The sequence below is a fragment of the Rhyacophila brunnea genome, unplaced genomic scaffold (assembly GCF_057557595.1).
Source record: "Rhyacophila brunnea isolate RB1 unplaced genomic scaffold, BYU_Rbru_1.0 scaffold_12, whole genome shotgun sequence".
Classification (NCBI taxonomy): Eukaryota; Metazoa; Arthropoda; class Insecta; order Trichoptera; family Rhyacophilidae; genus Rhyacophila; species Rhyacophila brunnea.
The window spans coordinates 7,322,848-7,349,734 of NW_028232774.1; the positions used below are offsets into that span (position 1 = coordinate 7,322,848).

Sequence of the window (26,887 nt, forward strand, 5' to 3'; positions counted from 1 at the left end):
CCAGTGAATGAAATGAATGAAACGACAAGAAAAAGGAAAATAAATTAGTAGAATATAAACCTCACGCGAAGAAGAAAGAGCAAACCCTATCTCAAGGACTTCAAAGTCAACATAAATAATAAGAGTTTTATTGGCAGGTAAAACTCCTTTCATTTTTCCTGCCTTTGCTTACTAGGTATTGGTCAGCGAACAAAAAGAAAGAACATTCTCCGTCACACTTTAGTCTATGGTGTAAGTAGTGTCTAATAAGCTATGCCGTATGATTTACAAGTTTACAACACTGATTGTCAGTGACGTTTAAAAGTGAGGTTAGGTTAACTGTCAGTTGGATAACGACAATAAACGTATTTGGCGATTTTTTAATATTATTTAGATAGGTAAATTTTTTAATAAACACCAATCATGTCTTATATGTTAGGACATTTACATAATGGATGGCAAGTAGACCAAGCTATTTTATCGGAAGAAGACAGAGTAGTGGTAAGTACAAAATATTTGTTTGAGAAGATTGCTATCGAGTAGGATGTTGAATTTGATAAAAATATTAGTTACAAGTCTGTTTACTGAAAGCCAGTCGGGAACAGCGGCAATTTTCATAGCCGATTTCGGCAAGAATGCATGAATTCAAGAATTTTAACCTAACCTAACAAATAATCCAGTATATCGGTAATTTCCAAAATTTGTTTGCCGCTGGCTTCCACTAAACAAGCAAGAACCAAATATTATGTGATCAATCTATTTGATTGTGAACAAATGAAACATTAAAAAGAGAAGAAAAATACTAAATTTAATAATAAATGTCTGTTTTTAGGTTATTCGATTTGGACACGATTGGGATCCCACTTGCATGAAGATGGATGAAGTACTTTATAGCATTGCGGAAAAAGTCAAAAACTTCGCGGTTATATATTTAGTTGACATAACTGAAGTACCAGATTTCAACAAAATGTAAGTTTTAATATCATTCACCAGTGGTGACTTGACTCGTAAATCAAGTATTTCCCAAAATATTCTATTGGCAGTATATCGTTTAAAAAAAAGGTTGTGATGGCAGGTGACAGAATAGTAGTAGAATTTTGTATTAAAACACTTTGATCACGCACTCACACAGAAAAATGGCATTTCGAAAAATTATATATAATAGTGGACGAGGTTAGCAAAATCTAGTAGCAGGTGTCACTGACTTTTGTATTTACTCCGCAGCTAACTGCAAATAACTACGGATGCTCACCTACGAGTTATTGCGACCCGTCAATTATCGAATGCGCATGGCATATCGGTCATAGTTATTTGGATCTTTAGTGTCCGTTTATGTCATCTGCCCCGTTTTTTAAACATACCATTTTTGGGCCCTCTTTTACGAAAACAATTTAAAAAGCGAAAATAAGGAACATTGGTCAGTCTAAATAATCTGAAATAATAACAATTATTGTTAAGTTAAGGCAAATATAATATTTGTATGACACGGCTAAATTTTTTATAAATATTGTTATAACGTTATTTTGAATAATGTTCCTTATTTTCTCCTGTTTTTAGCGTTTTTACAAATTTTATTTTACCTTGGTTGTCTATGAAATCTGACAGGTAGGCTCTCGTAAAAGAGGGCCAATTTTTGTCCAGGGGGTAATTGTTGTCCTATAGCCACGTTTGTCAGTCATAAAGTAGTATTATAAAATTTTGAAACGCCTCTGAAGTATACCTTGAAAATTAAACAATGTTGAATTATTAAGATTTCAACACATATTTCGCTTGCCGAAAAAATCCTAACACCATCTATGAATCATATTAGTCATGTTATTGATTTCATTATAACTTGATTTAAATTACATAAATGTCATCCGTATGTTTACATAATTTGAAGCAGTTTCTCAAATATCTATAAATAAATCTCATATGTATTGGATAAAATTCTCAAGGGAGACACTAAAATATATAGCTCAGTGGCTAGAGCACTCACCTGGCAAAGATCTTTCGCAAAATCCGACACTCAAGCTGGGAATCACGACAGATAATGCCCACGTCTCTGAACCGTAGCACAATACTAGTTTATGTAATATTTTTTATAGTCAATCAATTTTTATAGTTAATTTTTTTATTCATTTGCAGGTATGAATTATACGATCCATGCACGGTAATGTTTTTCTTCAGAAACAAACACATAATGATTGATTTGGGAACTGGTAATAATAACAAAATCAACTGGACCCTCGAAGACAAACAAGAAATGATCGACATCGTAGAGACAGTGTACCGGGGGGCTCGAAAAGGAAGAGGTCTCGTCGTCTCACCCAAAGATTACTCCACCAAATACAGATACTAAATTGGAGTTTCCAAAACCCGTCGCTAATAATGTCACATTGTAAAGCCGGGTCCAAATGATTTGTTAAGGACCCGGGTACTGCATGAAGGTCTACATTGGAGAATTTTGAGTATGTCAGGGATCTAAACCTGAACAATTTGTAGACTTTGTAGAAAAGATATTCATGTCATTATGATGCCCTATCTTTTCTCATTAGGCAAATCAACATTTAATGATCACATCAAAAATAATATCATAAAAGACTATTATTGTTAAATCGCGAGCCTAATACTACAAAGCTCTAAGTGTTCATCCTTAACAAAACAAACCCACTAATGAAGTAGTATTCTAAGCTGCCTCATTGTTACTTTTGTTTCGTCATAAACAAACACTTGGAGCCTTTTGGTTCCCTACTCGCGAAATATACACGGATAAGGTTTTCGCTCCCCATAGCTGGAAGTCTCATGGGTCCTGAGTGTTTCGCCTTTTCCCCATCTCTATTACCTAGAGGTGTTCTGCACTGTCATAAGGCACACTCCATCTGCATAGTTGTTGTCTAGAAATAGGATTTGTTGGCTAAGTGTGCATATTGATATTATATCCCGTTTACACGTGCATGGATTTACTGCTGAGAGGACATATTATCATAACAAAAAAATACATCTGTAAACACGTATTATCGTGCAAATTGCAAAATTGCATGCATAGATCAAAAAAATGCAGAAGCTTCTTTCAACCTTCTTAAGTTAGCGACACACTTTAAAACTAATTAGGATTTCGCAACTCATTAAAATTGTTGAATTACACATTGCACTTATTATGGTTTTAAAAAAAAATGCAACACACCTGAGCACACTGGTTGAGAAACACTGGATTAAGAGATAGTGATATTGAAAGTCGGGAACTCTTATAGTGAATATCGTGTCGAAATATCAACTATTTAGTGAATACATACAATATTATTTTTATTAAATTCTCTTTGACATATTCTTTTATGTGTAAATTAATTTGAGTTACAACTACAATTATGAATGGTTGATGATCAGGTAATCATTATGTGTGACTTTTGTGTTAATTTGTTTTTCTACATATTACCATTAGGGTGGGTAGGTACATAAAAAAATATTTCTAATAAAAATAAATCTTCACATGAACTGAACATTTTTTTGTAATATTTGTACTTGTCTCAATAATGAAAATAAACGATATTATTGTATTATAAGTAATTTTTGGTCGTTCCTTCTTTAATAACCGGTTCTATGCCTTCAGCGAGTTTTCTCTATGAGGACATGATCGACAGGCCAATGGGAAATTACTAGCCACTGTAATCTAAAAAATTAAGGCCATTGGACCCGTTTTTTCCTGTCTTCTCGGAATCGCGGAAATGATAAGCATATTTAAAACGAATTGATACACAATAAACTCTTTATTTATTTAAAATCTAATAAATAGTATTCAACTAAAACATTCTGTGTCATTAAAATTTTTCGAATCGCTTTACTTTTTAAAATAAATGACAAATAGTAAGTCCTGTTTTCGAAATTGGTCAAAACGACTGTCACGCCACAATGAATGTTGAACTTAATAATAGTTTTGCAGGTATATACTGTATGAAAGAAATGGGTAAAACAATACATTTCATTGATTAACCCACGTACTTTTTTTAATTTCAGAAAAATAAAGATTTTAAAGCCATTTTAGTTTGAGTATACATCAGCCAATTTTGAATGATTTTTTCTCACAAAATAATATATACTGCACAATAAAAATATTTTTTTATTATAATATAACATTTCCGTAATACTATAAATAATAATTTATAATAAAAAAATAAATAAAACCCCATAAATTCGGTACAATTAGTGACGCTATATTACCAAAACACGTCGTACATTTTCATGTATTTATCCTGTTTTCAGACAATTTAGAAATATAATTATTTTGCAAAATTAACAAAAAGAGACCATTTGATCGATTAATCCATACAGTTTTTCTAATTTCTTATTTCTAACGTTAGTACGATCTGGAATTTCAACGGGTAAGGACGTCTTTTTTTCCCAAAATTTAGTCCGAAGCAATATTATTTGACTCATGGAAAAATGACCTCTACTCTCTTTGCAGTAACAATCAAATTGGCAAGTCGCAATTATTTGTATCGTTCTATTCCGAACACAGGAAGCATGCCAGGTGCTATAATTTGTGTTGACTAAAATATCAAACATCATATAGTACCACTGATTGTCAAACTGAAAAAAATGTAGTTTTATTATATTTATTATATTATTTATTATCTTGTTATTGAAATGGTTGCAGCATGTGAGATATTGTAAGATAATTGAATCTAATAACCACGATGGCTACAAGGAAGTACTGAAGGTATTCGTTCGGTGACCCATTTATAAAAAAAAAAATATTTTGGTCTTGAGCAGTTTAGATAAAATATAGGTGGACTTTAATTGTTTTGATAAATATGTACCTACTTGGTTAGGCTTTAAGCGATTTGAAAAACTTTGCATGTACTTAATACAGTTTTTATGTACCTGGGTGGCCATGTTTTGTTATTTTCAAAGGGACGTACGTATCCAGTTGTATGTTTATTGGCATTATCAAAATGCGTTTTCCGCTGTATCCGCTTTAACCGAACTGTACCGAAAATTTAAAGTAAAATACGTTTTCTAATGCTGTCATCGTAATGGCCACTGAAACATGTGTCACAATTTTATTAATCGTTAAAATAATAATAAAAAAAGTCTTTTGGGGCACAAAATCACGTATATGTTTTATGATATATGTATTTTTCAGATGGTTTGTGGTAAAACCTTTTTTTTCATACTGCCACAATTCAACTATTCATAATTAATTGTTTGTTAAATTTTTCATAGTGATCTTTGACGTAATAGGTAGGTGATAAAGTTTTTACCTTACTTTATTGTATTAATTTATTGTTAAGTGAGAATTAGCTGCTTTCGTTGTCAGTGTGTATTTGATGAGTGCGCATAGTGCCTGACGATGTCGAAAGGCGAAACCAGGATCGCATAAAACGACTCAAATGAAATAGTACAAAACTTAAATCCATTAGAATTTAATATATTTAATGCCGAGTTGAATTGAATGGAATCACCTTAGGCATTTATTAGTAATTATTTAACACAAGTAAAAAATATATTGAGGTAAGAACCTAGTTCATTGAATAATAAAAACAATATTACTCGTTACATCACAACTGACAAGATGTATATGAATTGTATATTGCCTGAACTCGTTGATCCTAGACTAACACGGTTGATGGATATAAGAAACCCTCAATATAATAATTATATTAGATGCTATCAATAGAGAAGAAAAAAATTTTAAAAAATAATAATTTATAATAGTTATTCTAATACATTACATACCGTTAAGCCTGTACACTAATTAAAGAACCAAGTATTAATTTTATATACACTAATGTTCCGAAATCCTCCGCGGCGACCAAAACGTACTGCCGTCAAATACACGTTATTATAATAATGGTTTCTTAAATCTTGATTGTTGCGTACTAAATTTAAAAAAAATTGTGCCTCGACAAATATTCATTGAATTGCTTTCTTTTATGAGTCATGTTTTTGTAATTCAATAAAAACGCAATAATAACAGACATCTTTTATGCCATCTTGTGAATGTTTTAAACTTATAATTTGTAATGTTAGCTCATGAAAAAATGAATAACTTTTGTATTCATACACACCGATATATATAAATAATATACCAATTTGAAATACCTCAGAAACATACATAAGTATTAGATTTTTTTTTGAAAAATATTTGGACTGAATTTGAACCTACAATATGATAGGTTCAAGAAAAGGTGTCACTTTACAAATTCAGCATATCAATAATATGAGGTTCTTATTTGGAGGTCTACTATTTTTATTATTATAATTTATTCTACCTACCACAAAAATGTTTATAAAATATGTTAGAAAAAAAATATTATTAATTCAACACTTTTAAAACCTCTGATTTCGTATCTACTCCCGGAGACATGGAGCGAAGCGATTTTTGTTTTTTTACTTTGATATGCGCTGAAGCTTATGGCTAATTGTTGAGGCGCTTACGTCAAATTTGATTCTTACGAATGAACCCATAGGCCTTAAACACACAGTGACATCTGTTAGAATAATTATGAAATACTAAGCCACAAATTATCAATATCTATTACAGCGATTTTAGTATGGGCTTCACTCTGCATTCAATGTGTTCCGTTAAAAATCTAGTAATATCGTGAGGCATAAAAAAGGTTAACAGCAATAATTGTATCCATGGTGGCCTAGTTGGTACGCCTGACTTTGATGTTGTGGGTTCGACTTTCCTGTTGTCAATGTGTATTTGATCCAGTCCAAGGTTCCAATGGGTCAGACGAATGGCCAACAACCATTTCACATTAAAAAAACTCGTCTCCATCCTACAATCTCCTCTTTGTGAACACTCGTATGCACGGTTTTGGAGTGAACATGGTAATTTACTTACTATCACTTATTATCAGAGTACTGTATATACTATAATTAACATTACTATCAGGCTGGGCCAGTCATATTGCTAGGTGAAAGCCTCTCCCAGATTCTTCATCTCTTTAAGCTGGTCGCTGCCATCAAACTCAATCAGTTCACCGATCCAAATTTGTGTTTGAAGTATGAAAGACATTAAATAGTTTCTCTTTAGAAATTCATATACATAGAAGACCAGTGCATACTTCGGGAACACATCCTTTAGGGGTCGCAGGGTCTGGTGGGTCCAATTATTTCTCTAACCAATAGAAAAGAATAAGAATTATATAATATTCTTACAGTTATCTAGAATATAAAGTTTTTCAAGGAAATACTTTCCAGACCCTGAGTGTCTTAAAAATTTTGTAGAAATACAAGCAATATTTGATACTTGCAAGTATCGATGGTTGTTATAATTATATGCAAAATATCGATACTGGTATCTAAAGAAAGAAAACTATTAATAACAGAGTATGTATTGGTAAAAAAATATTAATATGTACTGTTTTGAAGGACCTAACCGATGACATTTACAATATTATACTCTTCTATGGTATTAATATATTTTATGTTGTCCTTAAATGTTTATATCTTAGATGAGAAAAGACAAGGTATCATAATGATATACAATATACATCTTTCCTACACTCCACAGATTGTCTAGGCCAGGCCTGGGCAAACGACGGCCAGCCAAATATTTCTGTGGGGCCTGTGATCTTAAACCGTATTTCTGAAAAAAGTTGACTACAAGAAATCTGCAAATTTTACAACCCACTTAATTCGAACAACAGATTCTGCTTGAAAAATGGTGATTTTTGGATCAACTTACATAACATGTGAACATTATGAATATCAATAAAAACTATTTACAATCAAGCATCACCGATAAAAATTTACAAGCAGTTTTAAGAATCTCAACTACAAAATTAACTCCTGAAATTAAAAAAAATGTAAAACAATAATTTCATTCTTCTCATTAAATTGTTGGCTATTAGAGAATCATTTTTTTTATGTTGAAATTCCTTTTCATGATAATAAATAATGTATGTCTAAAAATAGTATTTTACTTGCGGCCCGCCGTTCATTATATTCCTGATGTGGCCCTTCATCCAAATAGTTTGCCCTGGTCTAGTCTAGGCTAAGCTTGCAAAAGTAGAAATACATACGAAACGGTAACCGGACAAAACAGAACAGCCAGGGGAAAAATAAACATTATTTTTTGTGGAATCTATTTAGGTTAGGTTATTGTTTCGTTGTACCTAGTCACTCAATCATTTTGAACATATTATATTGAGATATCCTAAGCTTGCCAGCAACACCGAGTTAAGTCCCGTTTATTTGAGGATTTCTAGTGATTAGAAATGCAGAAATTAGGTATATAATTTGATTTATTATGGCGTATTGAAAATCTGTGCTATTAAAAATCTATCAACATAATAGAGATAGGACAATTCCAATATTAAATTTATATTTTTCCTGAAAGGTCATAGTTATATTTATCGTTGTTCTGTTTTGTCATTTTCTGTTTTGTCACTGTTCTGTTTTGTCATGGAATTTATTTATTTCACTTACTCTTGCCCCAACCGATGTTGTGTTGATGAGTCGCCATTACTTATGAATACTTAATTCAAAATGTGAAGAGCATTATTACTTTCAGTCAGGAAAAAATGTTTGCTAATAAAACAAATATGTGATCGATTTTTCATTCTTATATTTTTTCTACGACCAGTACATTTGGAAAACGTTTCCACAAGAATTACTTTAGTGAGAAGTATTTTTGACATTCAAATAACGTTGTCCGTTCCTTTAAGCGATTGACAACGTCGACAGTATACACATACATAATTAGGATTCACATATCGAGTTGAATTGTCATTCTTTACAACAATCATTAATAATTAAAATCAATATGATCACATCATATTGTCATCATGAAAAACACAACCTTATAACACATTAATTTATATCATTGTGTCGTCCGATCGCTGGAGAGCATCCGCTCGCTTCGGGTCAATCGTAGGGAAGTAGAGAAAAATCAAAGACAGCAGTGTCGCCGAACACACAAGAGAAGATTATTTAAAGCTTCAAGGAAAAAATAGCCTTTGTGTAACAAACTAAATATATTATTATAAAGTCAGACACGACTTTACAATCAAAAAAACTCATTTAAACACATTTTAATAAAAACGAGCTTAGTATGTTGTAGATTTAGAATTACACACATCTGTGTAATATTAAAATAAATTAGGTCGCCTATTACACAAACTTTGTGACATTGGCGAAAAGTTTAAATAAAAAAAAAATAAAGAAAGAAGTATCTAAGAAAGCGATGGATGTATAAAAATAATATTAATTAAAAAATTAAACTATGTTACATAAGGTGGAAGAAGGAAAATTTAAAATATTTACAAAGTAATTTTCCGAGTATAAACATTCAATGCGGTTGATGAGGTGATTGTTGATAAAAGGGATCAAAAAAAATATATACATATTAAATACAATCCTCACTTTAAATTTTGACTTTTTATTATCGTAATAAACGCAAATACGTTCAAGAAAAAAATATTATCAAGTCTACCGATTGAATTAGTTGTATGTCGCCTCGCAATGCAGATTCATTTGTAGCATCTGTCACACTATTCTGTTGTGATAACTATTTACCAGGGCCACACTGAGGTAACGAGAGGAAAGATTTTAGATGAACAATAGTAATTAACAGTACGCAAGTAAGTAACCAAACAAGATGTCAACAGCAGGCCGCCATTTTCTTTTCTATTTACAAGTCGTGCTGTCAACGTAGTTACCAATTCAACGATACAAAATTAACTATTGTAATACAAACGGATCGTATAACATCTATATAAGGGTTACTTTATTCGGCTGTTTTTATTATTAAATATTAATTTGAAATTTATTATTGATGTAAAAAAAAACTTTGGTTCTCGAAAATCACCTGTTATCCATTCACCTCACCATACATTCAATAATATGAAATTTAAATGAACAAATATTATATTTTATTACAAAATCAGTCATCAAAAATACTTGTTTAAAGTAACTAATCAGTAAAATAAAAAAATCTAAAATTGGACAATACATAAAACGGTTTTGTTAATAGTCTGATGAACTTAGTTAAGCTTTGCGTTTGCCGATAAAAACATAATTATTATTTAAAATCAGTATTGTTATTTGATTTAAAAAATCAGGAATTTAAATGAAGAAACCATGGCTTAAATGGTTATCTTCGCCTGGAGTATAACATCTTAAAGTAAAATATTATAAATCTTTTGGGATTCATAAAAAAAAAAACGAAATGGGTTTAACTGAATAAATACAGAATAAACTGTATTTTTTTTTATGTTTGCTTCGCAGCAAAATGTTTTTAAATTTTACAATAAATATTTTAACAAAAAAAAAAAACTTGAGATCATCGAAAATTCAAATGGTCGATAAGAATGCACACTTCTTAATTACGTAACTTTTAATTTACACGGGTAATTACGACATCCTAAGATAAAAAGATCAGCAACCAATAAAGGAAATTGAATCGGGATCACATAAATGAATTACAATCAATCCGCGACTATAATGAATAACACGAAAGAAACCGAATACAAAAATTTAAATTTATAAAAAAACAAAATACGAGTATGCCGCACCAAAAACTATTGGCCGGTTTAAAATGAATTTTCAAATTGTTCAAAATATGGCACATAAAACTTAAAGATTTCAAAATCGGCAGTTAGTCCCTTTCGTGTTACCCTTGACAATAGATAGTACATAGTAATTAATTCCTTGACTGTTACGATACACTAGAACCAATGTAGCGTTTAAAATTACAAAATTCGCCCAACGTACTAGCAGGCCTATTCTAACTTATCACTTAACATCAAAAAAGAGCTAATTGTGATAAATATATCACATTTATCACTTTACGTATTATGGCAGTTAATTATGTAAAAAAGTTAACCGTCTGAATTAATGTCAAAGAGTGATATCTTTTAACAGCCTCTCTTTTGGCAGTGCTAACTTTGAGAATGAGTACAGTATGTCAATTTAACATATTGAGAATTGAGATGTAAGATCCGACTGTTATTCTGCAATCGCAATGCCTTGATTAATAAAATTGTAGGTTATGTTCATGTGTCTGACGTGTCAATACAAAATTCTTGTGTTGGCTCATTACCGACTAGATGGGGCTGGTTCGGCTTTATCCGCTTGGGTTTGGCAGCACGAACATATCCGAATTTGACCGACATGTTTACCAATCTAAATTTTGGCCATATTATGAATTGGAGATGGCCGCCGATAACTGTTTTGTTTATGGAATATCTTCCGTGTTAATTTGGACCAATGAAAATAATGGAAACATGCTAAAGTGATAACCGTTAAAAATAGACCTGCAGAGCTTTGTAGTAGGTAACATAGATGTCAGGGATAGACATTTGTGAAATTTTGTAATAAGGTCTACAAGTTTAACCTTACTTAACAGATTGTGGATAAATCCACTGAGAAGTATGATTCTTAATGATCACATCCATTTATTCAACAGCTCACATTACGTTGCCATAGCAACAAACTGACATATTCCACATAGATATTAAATATATAAAACGACTTTAAAAATACCAAATCGTATCGAAGTGATGATATTTTGACATTTATTTGTTGAAAAATATTATTTATGGAAGTTATTGTGTAAAAACGTGGTGTTTCAAAATTTCAGGAACCGTTTCTCTGAAATTTATTAGTGCGAAATAGGTTTGTTCATCACCAAGGCGACGTAATTCAATAATTTACTTAAGACCATTCACAATGGTTACCAGTTCTACTCTTCCTCAACAATACCTTCTTCCTTCAACCTCGATATCCATATGGTCACTTAAAACAAATTATACTCCTGCAAAACTCGAGACTTCAATTCGCCTTAATCGCTGGCGGGAATTTACATTTCTCTCACACCTGCACAACCGTTTAGATTTCCAGACCCATAGATTGACAGATAGTAAGCAGAAAATTTACAAGAATAAAATTCTATTTATACAATTGTGCAATTTAGCACATTAGAAAAACATCATTACGATTATGAAAGAGCGAAAAAAATGTTTAATGTGACAAAATAAATAAAACAAACAGTCAAGGAATAATAATTACATATTACGAATGAGCGGAAAGAGATTCATTCTCCGTAAGAGAAGACCGAATCTTACTCGTCGCATTGAAGACATGTCACTGCTGTAAAACTGGAGACACAATATTTTTACAAAAGAATTGAACTCACACAATCGATAAATCAATTCGATTCCTTATGCTTAATAAATAAATAAATAACATGCGACAGGTAATGGAGTTTACCGTCGAATACGCTTGCAGATTTAGTAGTTGTCACATCGGTGTATAGATTTCTTAAATTCTCCAATGTCATCTTGACAAAATAACATTTTCATTTTTCATTTTATACACTTATATTATTATTTACCACTACATAATAATGAATTGTGTTATTGGTTTTTGTAATTAAATCTCTCAAATATTTAAAGATATTATAATATAATAAAATAAAACACGATGGCAAAAATATATTTTGTTAATTTTACATTTCCTTTTTCATAAGTTTATTTCGCGGTATTTAATAATGAAGTCACTAGGTAAATCAAAAATAAGATATATATGCAATGTATAAGGAAATACATGATGTAAATTATTGGGAGATACGTAAGAAAAGTATACACCAATGTACAAATAGCTTTGCTGATCTTCAGTCATCAAGAAAATGTCTTCTGGGGTACATTAAACACATTACGGTGTTCTTCATAAAATGAACTTATTGGAATCAATCGAATCAGCAGTGATCAGTTAATATGCCATGGAAATTCACTAACATGACAAGGAATATTATTATGACCTATTCACTTTATTAGACGGTGAACTGTCACATCTAGGTGACAAGGCATTAATTACGTTAATGAAATATGTATATATTATACTGTTCTTAATCCACATAATTTAATAAAGATTTTAACCAGTTTCATCAGTATAACTTGACAATGTCCTTCTAAGCAGACAAAATCAGTTCTGATCGTTATTAAATTATGTGGATTAGTACTTTTAATTAGTACATTATATTTATTTTTATATTCTAATTAAAATAATTGACCCCTTCTCTGAAAAAAGGAGTTACTGTGATATATGTAGCCACTTTTTAGCAAATCATAACATTCTAGCTGAAAATCGTTATTGTAACTCAACAGATGGAACTAGAAGTCTTAAGAGTAGTGACACGCAGTGTGTGTTATTTGTGAACTGTCGTATCGTATTTAATCAATGTTATTTTAAAATGAAGATTTTAAACGCTACTTTCCTGGAGGGGCTCAATTATTATTGCGTGCTGTATGCATCATGTGTATTCAAAAGAAAACTGAGGAGTATGCATATAACAAGTGAATTTCCATCTGACATTTGAACACAATAGACTCGTTGATTCAAAAGACTACATTTACCAAGGACGCACCATAAAGTATAAGTTTGTATATTCCAGTCCACCATTTTGGTAATAAAAAAACAATGCAGATACTCAATTCGTTACAACACATACAAGATTGTAAATATTCCAGTCATATAAATTCTGTTCTATCTGAATTATCTCATTGTGAGTTAATTTGAAAGATAACACTTGTTATTTTGTTATTAGGAGTTAAGGAGTAAAGATAGAAATGGATAACGTCTACTTAAAAGAAATTCTATTTTTAGCCTGTGGAAAGTATTACACATTAACATTCTGATAATACTTAATAAAAGCTAAAACAATTTATTGACAGAGTATTGATACTTAATTCTAAAATAATATGTAGTTTATGAGGTTGACGGCCCATTTACTTTAAGTGAATGCCACAATTAAAATATAATACATACTCTTATCTTCCATCTCATTCATTTTGTCAAAAAGAAAACGTAAGACACTAGTAACTCGCAGTGGCGAAGGGTGGAGGTAGGCTGTTAAGATTCGCTATAAATAGTACACACTAAACTTTTTTAGTCATATGTATTTGTTTTTATTGAACTAAGACTACAATTTACAGATGGTGTTAGTTAGTTTTTAAAAATCAACTAAACCCTGCCTAAACGAAACCATAATAGTTTTGGTCTAATTTGGGCAATACGACAAAATTGTGCACACTTTTTCATTCATAGTTATTTGTTTTCGTTGGATTAAAAATACATATTGCACATATTGTTGGTTTTTTTTTTTAATTCATTAATACCTGCCTAAACCAAACTATAATAAATAAAAAATATTATTCTATTTATAAAATATTCAAAGTTATGTATGATTTAATTGCATAATTTTAGATATTTTATAGATATACATGTATTTTTTGACTATTATCTATTATGGCTTGGTTTCTCAGGGTTTAATTGAATTTTAAAAACTAACCAACATTATCTGTAAATTGTAGTCTTATTTCAACGAAAACAAATATCTATGTCTGAAAAAGTTTAATGTGCACTGTTTATGACGGATCTTAACAGCCTACCTCCACCCTTCGCCACTGGTAACTCGTGTTTGTTATATTTTAGCATGTGGTGGTTAATTAACTGAGGTATACATATACATTATACTACATGTTTATATTGTCGGAAAGGAATGGCGAGGAAATGTCAATAAAGAATTATTGGGAACTAATCAAAACATATTGAAAAATGAGATCAGAAAACAAGAAGAAAAGATATTATAATAGATACTGGTACATGATACATCAGACTATAGTTCGAATTGAGTGACCGCAGTTTTTATATTCAAAATGATGGAGTACGTATTTGCAGTGTGGGTTTACTGGTATTGATTTGAGTGACCATGGTTTCCGTGCTCTTGATTGGGATTGGTGTTTGGGCTCTGGTGGTTGGCCCATGGCTCCATGGGGGATCGGGGTGACCATATGGAGCTCAGCGAATGGAACGGATCGTATGTGCGTGTAATCTGTAGAAATATATGTAAAAATTAGATACAAGCTTGGGTAAGAAATTAACTTTAGTGGTACCACAGTAAATAAAGGTAAGATAACATTTCTTTCTGTGCGTTAGCGACTAGGCGGAATTAATTGGTATAATTTAAATAGTAAGTAGTGAGAGGTAAATCACCTGGGCCGCGGGTTGTTGCTGTGGGGGAATGAAGTGCGGCTGAGGGGGCTGCCCGCCCTGCTGGTGATGCGTCCCGCCGTGGTGAAGCTGCTGTGGTCGAGCCTGCGCGTGAGAGTGTGTGTGCGCCTGCGACTGGACATGGGCGTGAGTGTGCAGAGGCGCCAGTCCCGGAGGAGGACGCGTTGGGGCGCTACCGATGGCGCCCAGTCCCCCCCCTCCGACAGCTGTCCCGCAGACCCCTCCTCCCGGCGCGTTGCCGCTCGTGCAAGCTCCACCGCTGCCGTACCCACCCCACATCAGCCACTCTGCTGGACCGGGCCCGCCTTCGGTTTGCACTGGAATAATAATATAACTTCCGTTAATACATACAAAGATGATTAAATTAGTTTAAGTGGTACACTAAAAAAAGGAAACACATCATTTCGTGAGGTTAGCCATTCGAACCCCACGACCTATTGCATAGAGCAGGGTTTCCCAAACTATGTTCCGCGGAACACTGGTGTCCGTGTGACGTGAGAAGTTGTTCCGCGAATTTGTCAAGAGTACTCCAGTACACAGGAGTACACAAGCTACTATTGCTTTACTTCCGTTTACCACAACATATTATGCGAAGCAGGATTTTCTTGTTATGCTGCAACAAAGTCAAAATTCAAAGTCCAGGAAAAGACAGACACCTTAAACGTTGTAGATAATCTATTTATTTAATTTTGAAGCCTTATTATTCTTTATATTTATTTTAAGCATTTGATGACTGCATAAAGTATTTTTATTACATAAAATAGTATTCTTATAAACCTCTCGCTCTAATGTTTTAGAATATAGTCATATTTCAGTACATGCATGTGCAGTGGTGTTAAGATTTTTTACATTTATTAATTTTTAAACGCATTTATAAAACCATTAGTAAAATTTATGTCGACATTATTATAGTCAAATATTTACGATAAAAAATTATATTGATAATCTCTGTGATCCCAAATTTGACAAGAATTAGGCATTTTATTATTCAAAAAATGGGCAAGATTAACACATTTGAAGATAATTCTAAAGATACTAATTATAAGCTATGTCTTTGACCATTCAAGTGTACGTAAGTCCTACGAATAATGATTGCTTTATAATAATTATTGACTTAAGAATAAGGTAGTGTTTTTTTGAAATATACGCCATTTCTTTTGGCATTCCCCAGTGGTTAAGCTACAACATACGGCCGTAGCCATAAATTGACAAACTAAAACTGAAGTAGGGAGTAAGATCATGTTAACGCGCGTGTTTGAACATGTACCTAACCGAAAAAAAATCTTGATTTTATTGTGAAAGAAATTGTACCAGAAATGGAAACAATAAAAACTACATTTTCTTTTCATTTTTCTGATACATATTCATTTATTAAATTTTGAAATTTGTAATTAAAATTCTGGCCAATTTCGAATTAACTCAGTTTTACTGTACGTTATTATTTTAAACACATACTCATATTTCCGTTGGATCCTTGCATTTGCATTCCCGATGAGGGATTAGTCATGTTGGTGTCCTGCGACATGATATTGTTTGAGGATGTCATCACTGCGCGGCTCATGCCTGATTGATCCCAAAGGTTGGAGCCCGTACCCCATCCACTTTTGTTGTCTGAAATGCATCAATAATGGCAAATCAATTATGGAAAAATGAAAAGCATTTTTTTTTTTACCATATCCAATCTTATGATCATTATAACTTCACAAAGTGTGTCCCGCGAGACTTATTTTATATATGTATTATTTTTTATTTTTCACATCGAATATTAAAAATTAAATATCTTCTGGCAAGAATGAGTGGTCCAAAAAATTTGAGCCTAGATTGCAGGATTCAGTTTCAAACAAACAATTGCATAAATCACATGGTTAAAAAATTTAAATATTATTTTTTAGTATATAAATTAGATTAATTAACTATTTCTTTTATTCAACGAATAATTCACAAGATTTTAAGAATGTACCGTTCTAATTATTGAACATACCTACATAGTTTTGAAAACACTCGTGAGAAAATCGACCGCCTACCGTAACTTAATATGGAGAGCGCTTATGAGCAGGTATTAAAAAGGTCAATAGTCAAAATTAAGCATGGCAGTCGAAGCATAGTGGTAATGCACAGGGCGCGATACCCAAGAGACGCAGGTTCGATTCCTGCCGGGTGTCTTACTTTTTTCAAAAAAGATTTTTTCTATTGGCTATATTTTCTTACAAGGTTTTTAAAATTATGTATGTTCAATATAAATAAGAGTAATAATAATGTATGAATGTAGTTAAAAATATAAGTGAAATATTTTATCGAATGGGCCTCCACAGAGTGAAGGTTTGCAATAACAAATTTTTGTTTAAATGATGTTACCCAGTAGCTCACCCTGTTATGTCCATACTCTGACTCCAAGTACAGGTTGAGAAACAATGTGTATTTGCCAGACCCAGGATGCGAACCTGGGACCCCACGACATTATAAGTCGTGGGCGTACAAAAATACTATTTACCATAATGTAAAAACATTATAAATCATAAAGAAGAGAAAAATTCGATTTGTTTTTTGTTCTAACTGTATTCCCAGGACTAAAAACTTTGCCTGGGATAGGAATCCTCAGTTAGGTGTATGTATGCGAACTCTGCTCAAAGATGTGTCGAAAAATGTCAGAGTTAGCCAATAATCAAAATTAAAAGACTAGCATATCTCATCTGTTCCCCCTATAGTACACTAAATCGTATTATCTCATGAAAATGGCTCTCCCAACGAGGCCTTAACTAGGGATTGCCATACCGGTATTTTAAAACCGGTATCCCAGTATTTTTCGATATCGAAATATCGGTTTTAAAAATCAGACAATACCGATATATTCGGTCGTAAAAATGGAAACAAAATGTATTAATTATGTAACATAAAAGCCTTAACAGGACTTTAATTTTTTGTCGATGCTAAGTATGCTGGACTCCTTAATTGTGGGCAAGCCGGACTGGTAATAATTTGTACTATTAATTCCGCACCAAAGAACAGTTGGTGTATTCAGTTACCTGCCATGCAGTCTTAACATTCGGCCTTTCTGGTTTCCTCAACTCAGTCAACACACAAGGTGAAAAATACAGTACCGATCACGTGGATAGCAGAATAGAGAACATCTTGAACGGTTTCCGCAAAGAGATTCGAGAATTGACTCCAAAGACTTTCGAGCAGACCAAGAATGCAGTAATCGAGTTCAAGCGGACCATTGACACGGTCGAAAAGAACTTGACCGAGATCTCACAACACGAGTATACTTTTGACAGGATCGCACAAGAGAATAAATTTTTTTGTCGGGTTACGCGATGTCTGATCTACTTCCGTGACACCCTTCATCGTCCTTGGTGATCAACAATGACACATGATATAAAATAATAATATTTTAAAGAGATTTTTACATATATTATATTTATTAGTAGATACTTCTGTTTTTTCCAATTATTTTACGAATATTAATATCGGTATTCAATACCGGAATAGGAAATACCGGTATTGGTATTTTCATTTAATATTGCAATCCCTAGCCTTAACATCGAGGGAGAGAGGCAAATGAAGAACACGCTTTGATAGAATGAATACCAAATGAGATAACTACTAACGAAAAAAATCTAGTTATTTATAGTTCATTAACGGATAAAAATTCTACAAACCTGAATACATATTCATAGCTCCGTAGGCCATATCGAACAAGCTTGAGTTGGCTGAATTGGCAGCAAGGGCATTGGGGTTTCCCATTTCAAGCCCCAAGCCTCCAGAATTATTATTCCATGGCATCGGGGAATCGAACGCCTCCATTCCCGTCAACTGAGTGCTGTCACCGATGGTCGAAACCCTATTCGCTGCGCTCAAATCCAACAGGCCGGAGTTAGAAGCGAGTTCTAAAAGATTTCCAGACATTGCTGAGTTGGGGTTCATAGATGCATACGTGTTCGCGTCCATCGTATTCAGATCCCTCAACACTTCCATGCTGTTTTGCGTCATCATCATAGAGTTCTCCAGGTGGTTATTCCTCAAAGTCTGCTGCATCATGGAATTGTTTGGAATATTTTGCATGGCGTTTATTGCGCAACCGGCATTGTTGTTATTGGAAGACGATCCGTAATTATTAGACGCTGCATGTTCGTTCATGGACAATTGATTTCTGGCGGCGGCCATATCTGACAAACTGTTAGAGCTGAAATACGAATTTGAGTTCAAGAAGAAGCTGTTGTTGTTGTTTGTTCGGTTAATGGCGCGTGGTTCATCAGGTATCTTGTGAGGAAGAGGCTTCTTGATGGGTGGAGGGGGAGGGACACTGGTATTGGTGTACTGCCGAGCTTGTTTATCCGGACGAGTCTCCATCCAAGATGTTGGTGATTTCTTAGCGTAGTAGTTCGATCCGATCGGACCAAGATCGGGAGTGACCTTCACTTGAGGATCGGGCTTTTTTATGTCGATATTGGAATAAAAGTTCAGATTGGACGACTGAATGGACTGCGAGGGATTTGTCAAAGCCTGAGCTGCGGGCGTCGCTTTCGTGTCAGGTTTTCTTGTTTCGAGCTCTTTGGGATGCGTCATGAAGCTGTTGGAGAAGAGTGAATTATCAGACCTGGCCACTACATCGCTGAACGATGCTTTGTTTTCCCAAACAGTAGCGATGGCCGGAGGAGTGCCAGCGGAATTCCTCGGTACGTTGATCCCAGTTGAAGAATGGGAAACATTTGCGTTAGTCGGATCGTTTTTCGCTCCAAAAACAAAGCTCTTATCGAGGGATCGTTTCTTGGACAAGAGTTGCTTTTCTTTCTTGGCGTTGGTTTTAAAGTTGTCCTTTTTACTTTTGGCGGCGGCCGATATGCTCTCTTGGGCGCTCTGATTGACAATTCCAATCTTGACGGGCTCTTGACTGAACTTTTGCTTTTCAGTTTCAGAATTAGTTTTGGATGAGGCGGAAGCGGAGACGTTTTCTCTGTTTTTGGTCCACCTCTGGTTGGCTTCGTTGCGATTGGTCTGAGCCTGGCCGTTGTGCGATTTGTGATCATACTCTTCATCTTCACCATCTCCCTCATAGCTGTCCTTGTAGTGGAGGGGGCACTTGACTTTCTTCACCGCAGTGGCTGGTGGGCTCTTTTTACTGGTGCCGCTTTTATTCGATGAAGAAGTGGAATTGTCATTCTCTTTATCTCCTTCGTCATTGTTCGAACTCTCTGTGGTAGTAGATGAAGTGTCCTCTTCGCTGTTGGGCGACTGATGCGAATGGCATTTGGTCTTGGTGTGTTTTTTACTATTGCCGGCGACGTGAGCGTTGGTGCCGCTGTGTGTTTTACTATTCACACCGCCGTTGAAAAGATTGGATATCTTCTTTGGGGCGTCCAAGAGTTTATTGTGTTTTTCCCGTGTCGTATCCTGTACAGGGATAGTTTTGTCAGCAGGAGGAGGTTTGACAGTGTCGCTGGAGTCACTGGAGTGACCCTGCGAAGACTGCTTAGTGCTCCCCTTCACGCCTAAAACTTTAATTCCGTTCCTTGAAAACACATCATTCCATATATTTCTTCCGTCACTCTGGTCTTTATCGGGCTGCTTCTTCTCTTTGGGGTGAGCGATCTCTTGGTCCTGCGCCAGCTCTCCCACGATGGCATCTGACACGTTTGAATTTCTCTTTCCTAACTTCTTTCTGTTTTTACCGATGACGCTGTGTGATACCTCTTCATACTTTGGACTCGCCCTGTCAGCTTTGATAGCAGAATCTCCGGCAAATAGACTCCTGTCTTCGTAATTCCAAGTGGAGACTTTGAAAGCCGGCACCTCCTTGGGGGGCGGCGTCTTTTTGTCGAGGGAGGCAGGACAGCAGTCCCACGTCTCCACTTTCTTGGTGGCCCCCATCAATCCTAATGATTTCAAGTCGACGGGTGGATGGAATGCCCTTCCGTTAAAACTGGGAGCTTCCTTCTGCTGTTTCTTCTCCGCGGAAGGCGGACAGCACTCCCACGACTCGGTCTTTTTGGCCATTCCCATTTGCCCGATGGCTCTCAGATCCAGCGGCGGGTGGACGACCCCTCTGTCTCTGGACATTGACACCGATGCCATTTTTAATATCCTGTCGGAATCATAAAAACCGGCAATCAAAACACAGACTCCTATACATATTAATAAAAACAGTGCAATGCTACGCAGAGAGGGTTCCCAGGGGGGCCTTCGTAATATAGCTGCGCACCGGCCCGCCAATGATACGGGAATCGATGACACTAGAGAATAATTCACAGCAGTATTGAGAGAAGTCTCCATGACAAGTGTTCTTTCAACTTTTGTGAGAGTAAAGTCTGGCGTGAACGCAATGTCCACTTTGTAAGTTCCGTTGGGCATCAGCTCGAACGGATCGCAATTTAAGACTTTGAAGCCGTACCCTTCACACTCTATACTGTTGATGTAAAACTTGGTCACTCTAATAGGTATGTCCCCCGTGTTTCGGGCGACAAACGTTCTTTTGACGGTGAGGTTGGGCGGGGCAGTAGATTTCTTGGTCCTGTCTCTGTCGCAGTCTTTGAGGTGCTTCTCGGTGAGGTCGAACACGAGTGGGCTAGCTGAGCCAGGCCGGCGGTTCCCAAACTTGAGGCTGGGCACCACACCCTGTCCCGTTAGTCTCACCACTTCTATGATTGTCAGGTTATTTCTGAAATTAAAGATAGAATCATGTACTTCTGGACAGTATCTTTTTACAAAACTTTATTAGTAATCATGTTTGGACCTGTACACCAGGTAGGAGTCCGGCGAAATGACGAAATGTGTAATATGTACAAGAATTTGCGACTCTCCATACATATGATCTAAGATGAGTGACTCGCATTTCGAAGAAGATGCTTAATGGTACCCTGAAGGAAGAAACCTGTGGGAAAACTGAGGCTTCACTGGAGTGGCGAAGGGTAGAGAGGAAGCTTGGTTTAGGCAGGGTTTAATTGAATTTTAAAAACTAATCTACATCATCTGCAATTTGTATTACTAGTTCAAAGAAAATAAAGAAGTATGACTGACAAAGTGTGCACTATTTATATCGGATCTCCACAGCCTACCTCCACTCTTCGCCACTGCAATATGGGGAGGGACGTCACGGACTTATTACTAAGTAAGTAAACGACTGGATAATGGCAGTGGAGAATTGAGTGTACCATTGAAGAAGAATGTTTGAGCCAATTGATGTCCTGTTGACTTTCCCCAATTCAGTCCCACCTTAATGTCGACATGCAGCAATTCAATTCAATTCAATTCATTTATTTTTACATATTGTGGACATTACAAATTATAAGTTTTAGACGTTCACAACATGACATAAAAAGAGATAGATAGTATGTTATTAAACAAATATGTACATACAAAAATATTAATTATATAGGTACATGGAAATACACCGGATGAGTTAAGCAGACCCTATTTTAAAAATTTATAAAATAACGTCCACCTATACTCATCCTCACGTAGGTGGAATATATCAACACCCGAAGCAATTTCGTTGAACATAGTTATCGCCCTCCCAATTGGCATTACCAGTGGCAGGTTGGTTCTGCACCTTGGGAGAATAAACAACTGATGTTCTCTATTTCTAAGATAGTTATCAGGGACACACAGGTCAACACTGCCCAGAATGGCAGAGTTCTCATTTATACCTCGTATAAGTCGAAAAAAATACATAGCTAAATAAAGATTTCTTCTAAATTGCAAACTGCAGTATGTAAGCATGCCAAAGAGAAAGTCAGTTGGATAAAGCCACGGATAGTATCCGTACAACCTCAAATAAAGGAGTCTCAAGAATTTCTTCTGAGCCCTCTCCAATATAAGGCCATACTTCAACTGATGTGCCCAAACAATAGACCCACTCTCAAGTCTGCTTCGAACTAAAGAATTGAATAAAAGTTTTAATACCGTAACATCCGAAAAGACCTGGGAAGTACGCATGACGAAGCCCAACATTTTAAGCGCCTTGTTACAAATGGTAACTATATGGCTAATAAAAGTCAGTTTACTCTCAAACGTAATGCCAAGATCCCTTACAGATGATATTCGTGACAGAACTCTGCCATTCATCGAGTATTGGAAAAACAACACTTTTGAGGCTCTGGTAAACGACAAAAGATTGCATTTATCAATATTGAATTCTAGTTTGTTACGCCTGCCCCAATCTAATATATTTATCTATATCAAGTTGGAGCTGACGACAATCGTCCAAGGTGACAACTTCCAAAAAGAGTTTCAAGTCATCAGCGAACAACAAAAACATAGCATTTTTTATTACCAAAGCTATATCATTTATAAAAATCGTGAACAGCAACGGCCCTAAGTTTGAGCCCTGAAGGACACCAGAAAAGGACACCTGAAAATGTGTAAAAGGTCTGTGACTGATAAAGGCCGTACGATACGTATTGTTGACGGTTCCTAAAATAACTCCCGAATAGCTTCAAAAATCGATCAGACAATCCAATAAGTTGGAGTTTTTCCATCAGGACATCATGATCGACTTTGTCAAATGCTTTCGAGAAGTCATTGTAAGAACAGTCAACCTGGTGGCCTCTATCCAGGGCCGATGACACATAATTGGTAAATACCATCAGGTTAGTTTCCGTTGATCGGCCTGCTCTAAATCCATGCTGTTCATTTATTATAAATGACTCAATTTTTGGAGAAATCATGTTGTGCATGATCATCTCAAGAACATTTGCTGGTGCAGAGAGAACAGCTACCGGCCTGTAATTTTCCACTGATGACTCTGTACCACTCTTATGGATTGATTGAGCCATAGACACTTGAGGTAGACCAGTGCAAGTCAAACAGTGTAAAACAGAATGTGGTTACAAAATTAAATGGTTTTGAAATCATAAGATAATTCATTTATATGACGTAGTAATTGAGGGCTCCGGTCACTCACCAACTCACAATCTCTGTCAATGCTTGTTTTTGGAAAATTGTAAAAAACAATTTTCTCCATACAATTTAAAATGAACAGTGTGATTATTGTTGTATTCAATGCATTATACGTAAAGAAATAAGCTGTTTTAAAAAAAATGTTAACTTCTGCTAGAAAATATCTTGGAGAATGGAGAATGTTAGTTTTGCTGTGAGTTTAGTTTAGAACCGTAGAACAGACGTTTACACGATCACATATAAACAAAAACTGTCGGCCATGACAGTTCAATGTGGCACTCTTATTGGCTGGAATGGAGTTCGTTAGTTTAGAAAATAACAAGTATTTGGAGACTGTAAGTTTTGAAAAGAAATCATATTTTCACATTCGGTTTAAATAGAAGTTTGTGTGTTTAGAATGTTATGTCATACTTTCAATGGACGGTGTGAATAAAAAGAACATTGCTGCATTCATAACTCATTTTTGGTATATTGTGGAGTTTGTGAGTTAAGAAACCAGAACCCTCAATTACATAATATGTAGTCTAATCTATATTATAGAATATGTACGCATTTTTGTACGATTTTGACCATAATGTAGACCTTATTGATATTTGAAAACATAAAAATATGAATGTGTAAATTCAATACGAGATTAACTAAAATCGTACCCTATATAATATCAACGATTAGGACTCATCTCACCTTATATAAAGTAGACTAGAAACTCTGGAGGAGTGATTGGCCCTGAATTGAAGAGTGATGTTGGTCTGCCCGCCGGGAGGTAAGACGAGGAGACAGGAATCAGGATGCGGCGCCATGTGAGCGGGGAGCCATTCCCGCCATGACGGCTCAGAGCACGACGGCACCGATTCGTAATCCTCCTCGCTGGAGTCGGAGTTCGGCCGTTCGCAGTACGCCGACCATGGGAATTGGCACGAGGCGCTGCCTCGGGATAGGAAGCTGAATGCGTGATCTGCAGGACCCGTGCACGGCCTTGACGGTGGACACTCCGGTGGGTCCAGCCTAGAAACCGTAATATAAAAACAATCCACTTAATCGACTGATTGAAATTTAATTCAAATAGTTTTGTACTTTTCCATAGACATAAGTTTTAGTGATTGTCAGTAAGATTATTTTTATTGAAATAACATGATTTTGAAAAATTAGAGAAATCTATCCAGGTAAGTAACTAACTAGAAAGAAATTTTGATGTTGCGGTATTTCAACTGGTGTTTACCGTCAGAGTGAGTATTAAAAACAATGCTATATATTGTGTTAAATATAAATAAAGTTGGTAGCTTTTCATAGTAGAATTTGAAATAAGCAGTACATTGAAAATGTCACCTTGCTTAAAAACGTGAGACAGCTTAAAAAATAGGTGTAAGTAAGTATGACACCGAGGGTGTCCGATAATCCCTTGAAAATGTGGGGGTGCATTTCTGATTGCGTAAGATTTCGCATTATATTTTAGTCTATGGACTCCATCAGGCCTATTGTAGCATACCACTTAACATCCAAAAAGAGCTAATTGTGATAAATATATTATATTCATCACTTTACCCGTCTGAACTGTCAAAAAGTGCTATCTTTTAACAGCCCCTCTCTTGACTGGGTTAACTTGTAGAACGAGACAAAGTACGTCAATTTTACATATTGAGAATTGAAATGCAAGATCCGACTGTTTTGAAATATGATTACATCACGGCCGCCGTCTTAATTTATAGTTCCCTGTGAGCTGTTAAATACCGAGTGGCTAGTAGCAGCTAGTAGTAACATAATATTTGTTTTGCTGCAATTAAATTTTGTGCTACAATTGCAATGGCATGACTAATAAAATTGTAGGTTATGTTGATGTGAGTATGAATCCTACTTGGTCCAAATTGTTTTCTAGGATTGTTTCGAAAAAGTACGTTTCTGCCGTTTTTCAAAATTACTCTGATATTTTGTTGTCTTGAAAATGCAGATGAAAACACAATCTATGGCAACCACAATATCGCACTCTTTTGCCATTTAAATTCACCCTTACGAGATATTATTTACTAACAATGAGTAATAAAGCTGGGCAGAGACATAGACCCTATGCTCCACAAAGTCCAAAGACTCCTAGACACCGGGCAGGAACACAGAGAAACTTGGAGAGATGACAACACGCTAAGAGACCAAAACTCCAGTATCTGGCTAGGGTAGTAAAGGACCTCCAGACTCTAGGCGTGTCCATCTGATCTTTTAAATCAAAGTAGAGATCTTGAAGGTGGCTGGCCCACCCCGAGCTGTATTACCAATAATAATAATGAACACTGAAAGTTACCACAATAGCTAATGGTTTACGTAAACATTAGATTATTTGCCCTTACCCCTTCGGCAGGTTGATGTGAAAGTGGTCGGAGCCAAGCATCCAGTCGACGAATAGCTGAAGCAGCAGGGGCCGACTTTTGGAAGGGTTGGAGAGGGTGAAATGTAGGCGGGACGAATGCCGCACCTGGGCCAATGGTGCCTCCAGCGGAACGGGGGCCAGCAACAGCCGGGGCCATGTCATGGACACCCGAGTTGGCAGCATGTGATTCCGTACCTGCAGTTGTTTAATTTGATTGATTAAATTAAATTTACTACGACAGGTATTTAAGAGGTAAAAAAAAACACTTCCTAATAATTTTCATTAATGGCAAACTGTATGCCGGGTTGCATTTGAAGTTTTCAATTAAAATTCGGCACGACCATCGGAATGTCGGAAATAAAAAGTTATGTTAAAATATAAAGCGCAGTTACCTGATTAGTGTCGAGCCTCACTGACATATTGTGATATGGCGACTTGGCCGTAAGATTGAGGAAAAGACTATAACGAGTGTTGACTAGATCGGAGTCCAGCTCCAGTGTATCCAACGGGAGCGAAACACGAGACAGCCACTGTTGCCCCACTGAAACAATTAACACAGAACGATTTAAACTCTATGAGTGGATCATATTATAGCCATGTTTCATACCAAGACTCTGCTAGAGGCAAACGGTACTGAAATCTAGCACAGTAAAA

At 35.3% G+C, this 26,887-nt stretch overlaps 2 protein-coding genes across 2 annotated transcripts in view; one reads left to right on the plus strand and one right to left on the minus strand.

The window, feature by feature from the left end:
- Nucleotides 1-305: 305 nt before the first annotated feature.
- Dim1 (thioredoxin-like protein Dim1) lies at nt 306-3,523 on the plus strand. Its single transcript, XM_085960727.1, has 3 exons — nt 306-480; nt 812-948; nt 2,107-3,523. Exons 1-3 carry the CDS (start codon nt 403-405, stop codon nt 2,318-2,320), a joined length of 429 nt encoding a protein of 142 aa, XP_085816853.1. The 5' UTR covers nt 306-402; the 3' UTR covers nt 2,321-3,523.
- A 10,850-nt stretch (nt 3,524-14,373) lies between these two features.
- The window catches only part of Tmem131 (Transmembrane protein 131), a 64,422-nt gene continuing 51,908 nt past the window's right edge, over nt 14,374-26,887 (minus strand). Inside the window, exons 15-21 of the mRNA XM_085960706.1 lie at nt 26,626-26,774; nt 26,214-26,428; nt 24,562-24,882; nt 18,642-21,637; nt 16,438-16,593; nt 14,965-15,299; nt 14,374-14,803 (exon numbers count right to left, since the gene is read on the minus strand). Of these exons, the coding sequence (XP_085816832.1) occupies nt 14,657-14,803; nt 14,965-15,299; nt 16,438-16,593; nt 18,642-21,637; nt 24,562-24,882; nt 26,214-26,428; nt 26,626-26,774 (4,319 nt within the window). The 3' untranslated portion in view covers nt 14,374-14,656. The remainder of the gene's footprint in view (nt 14,804-14,964; nt 15,300-16,437; nt 16,594-18,641; nt 21,638-24,561; nt 24,883-26,213; nt 26,429-26,625; nt 26,775-26,887) is intronic.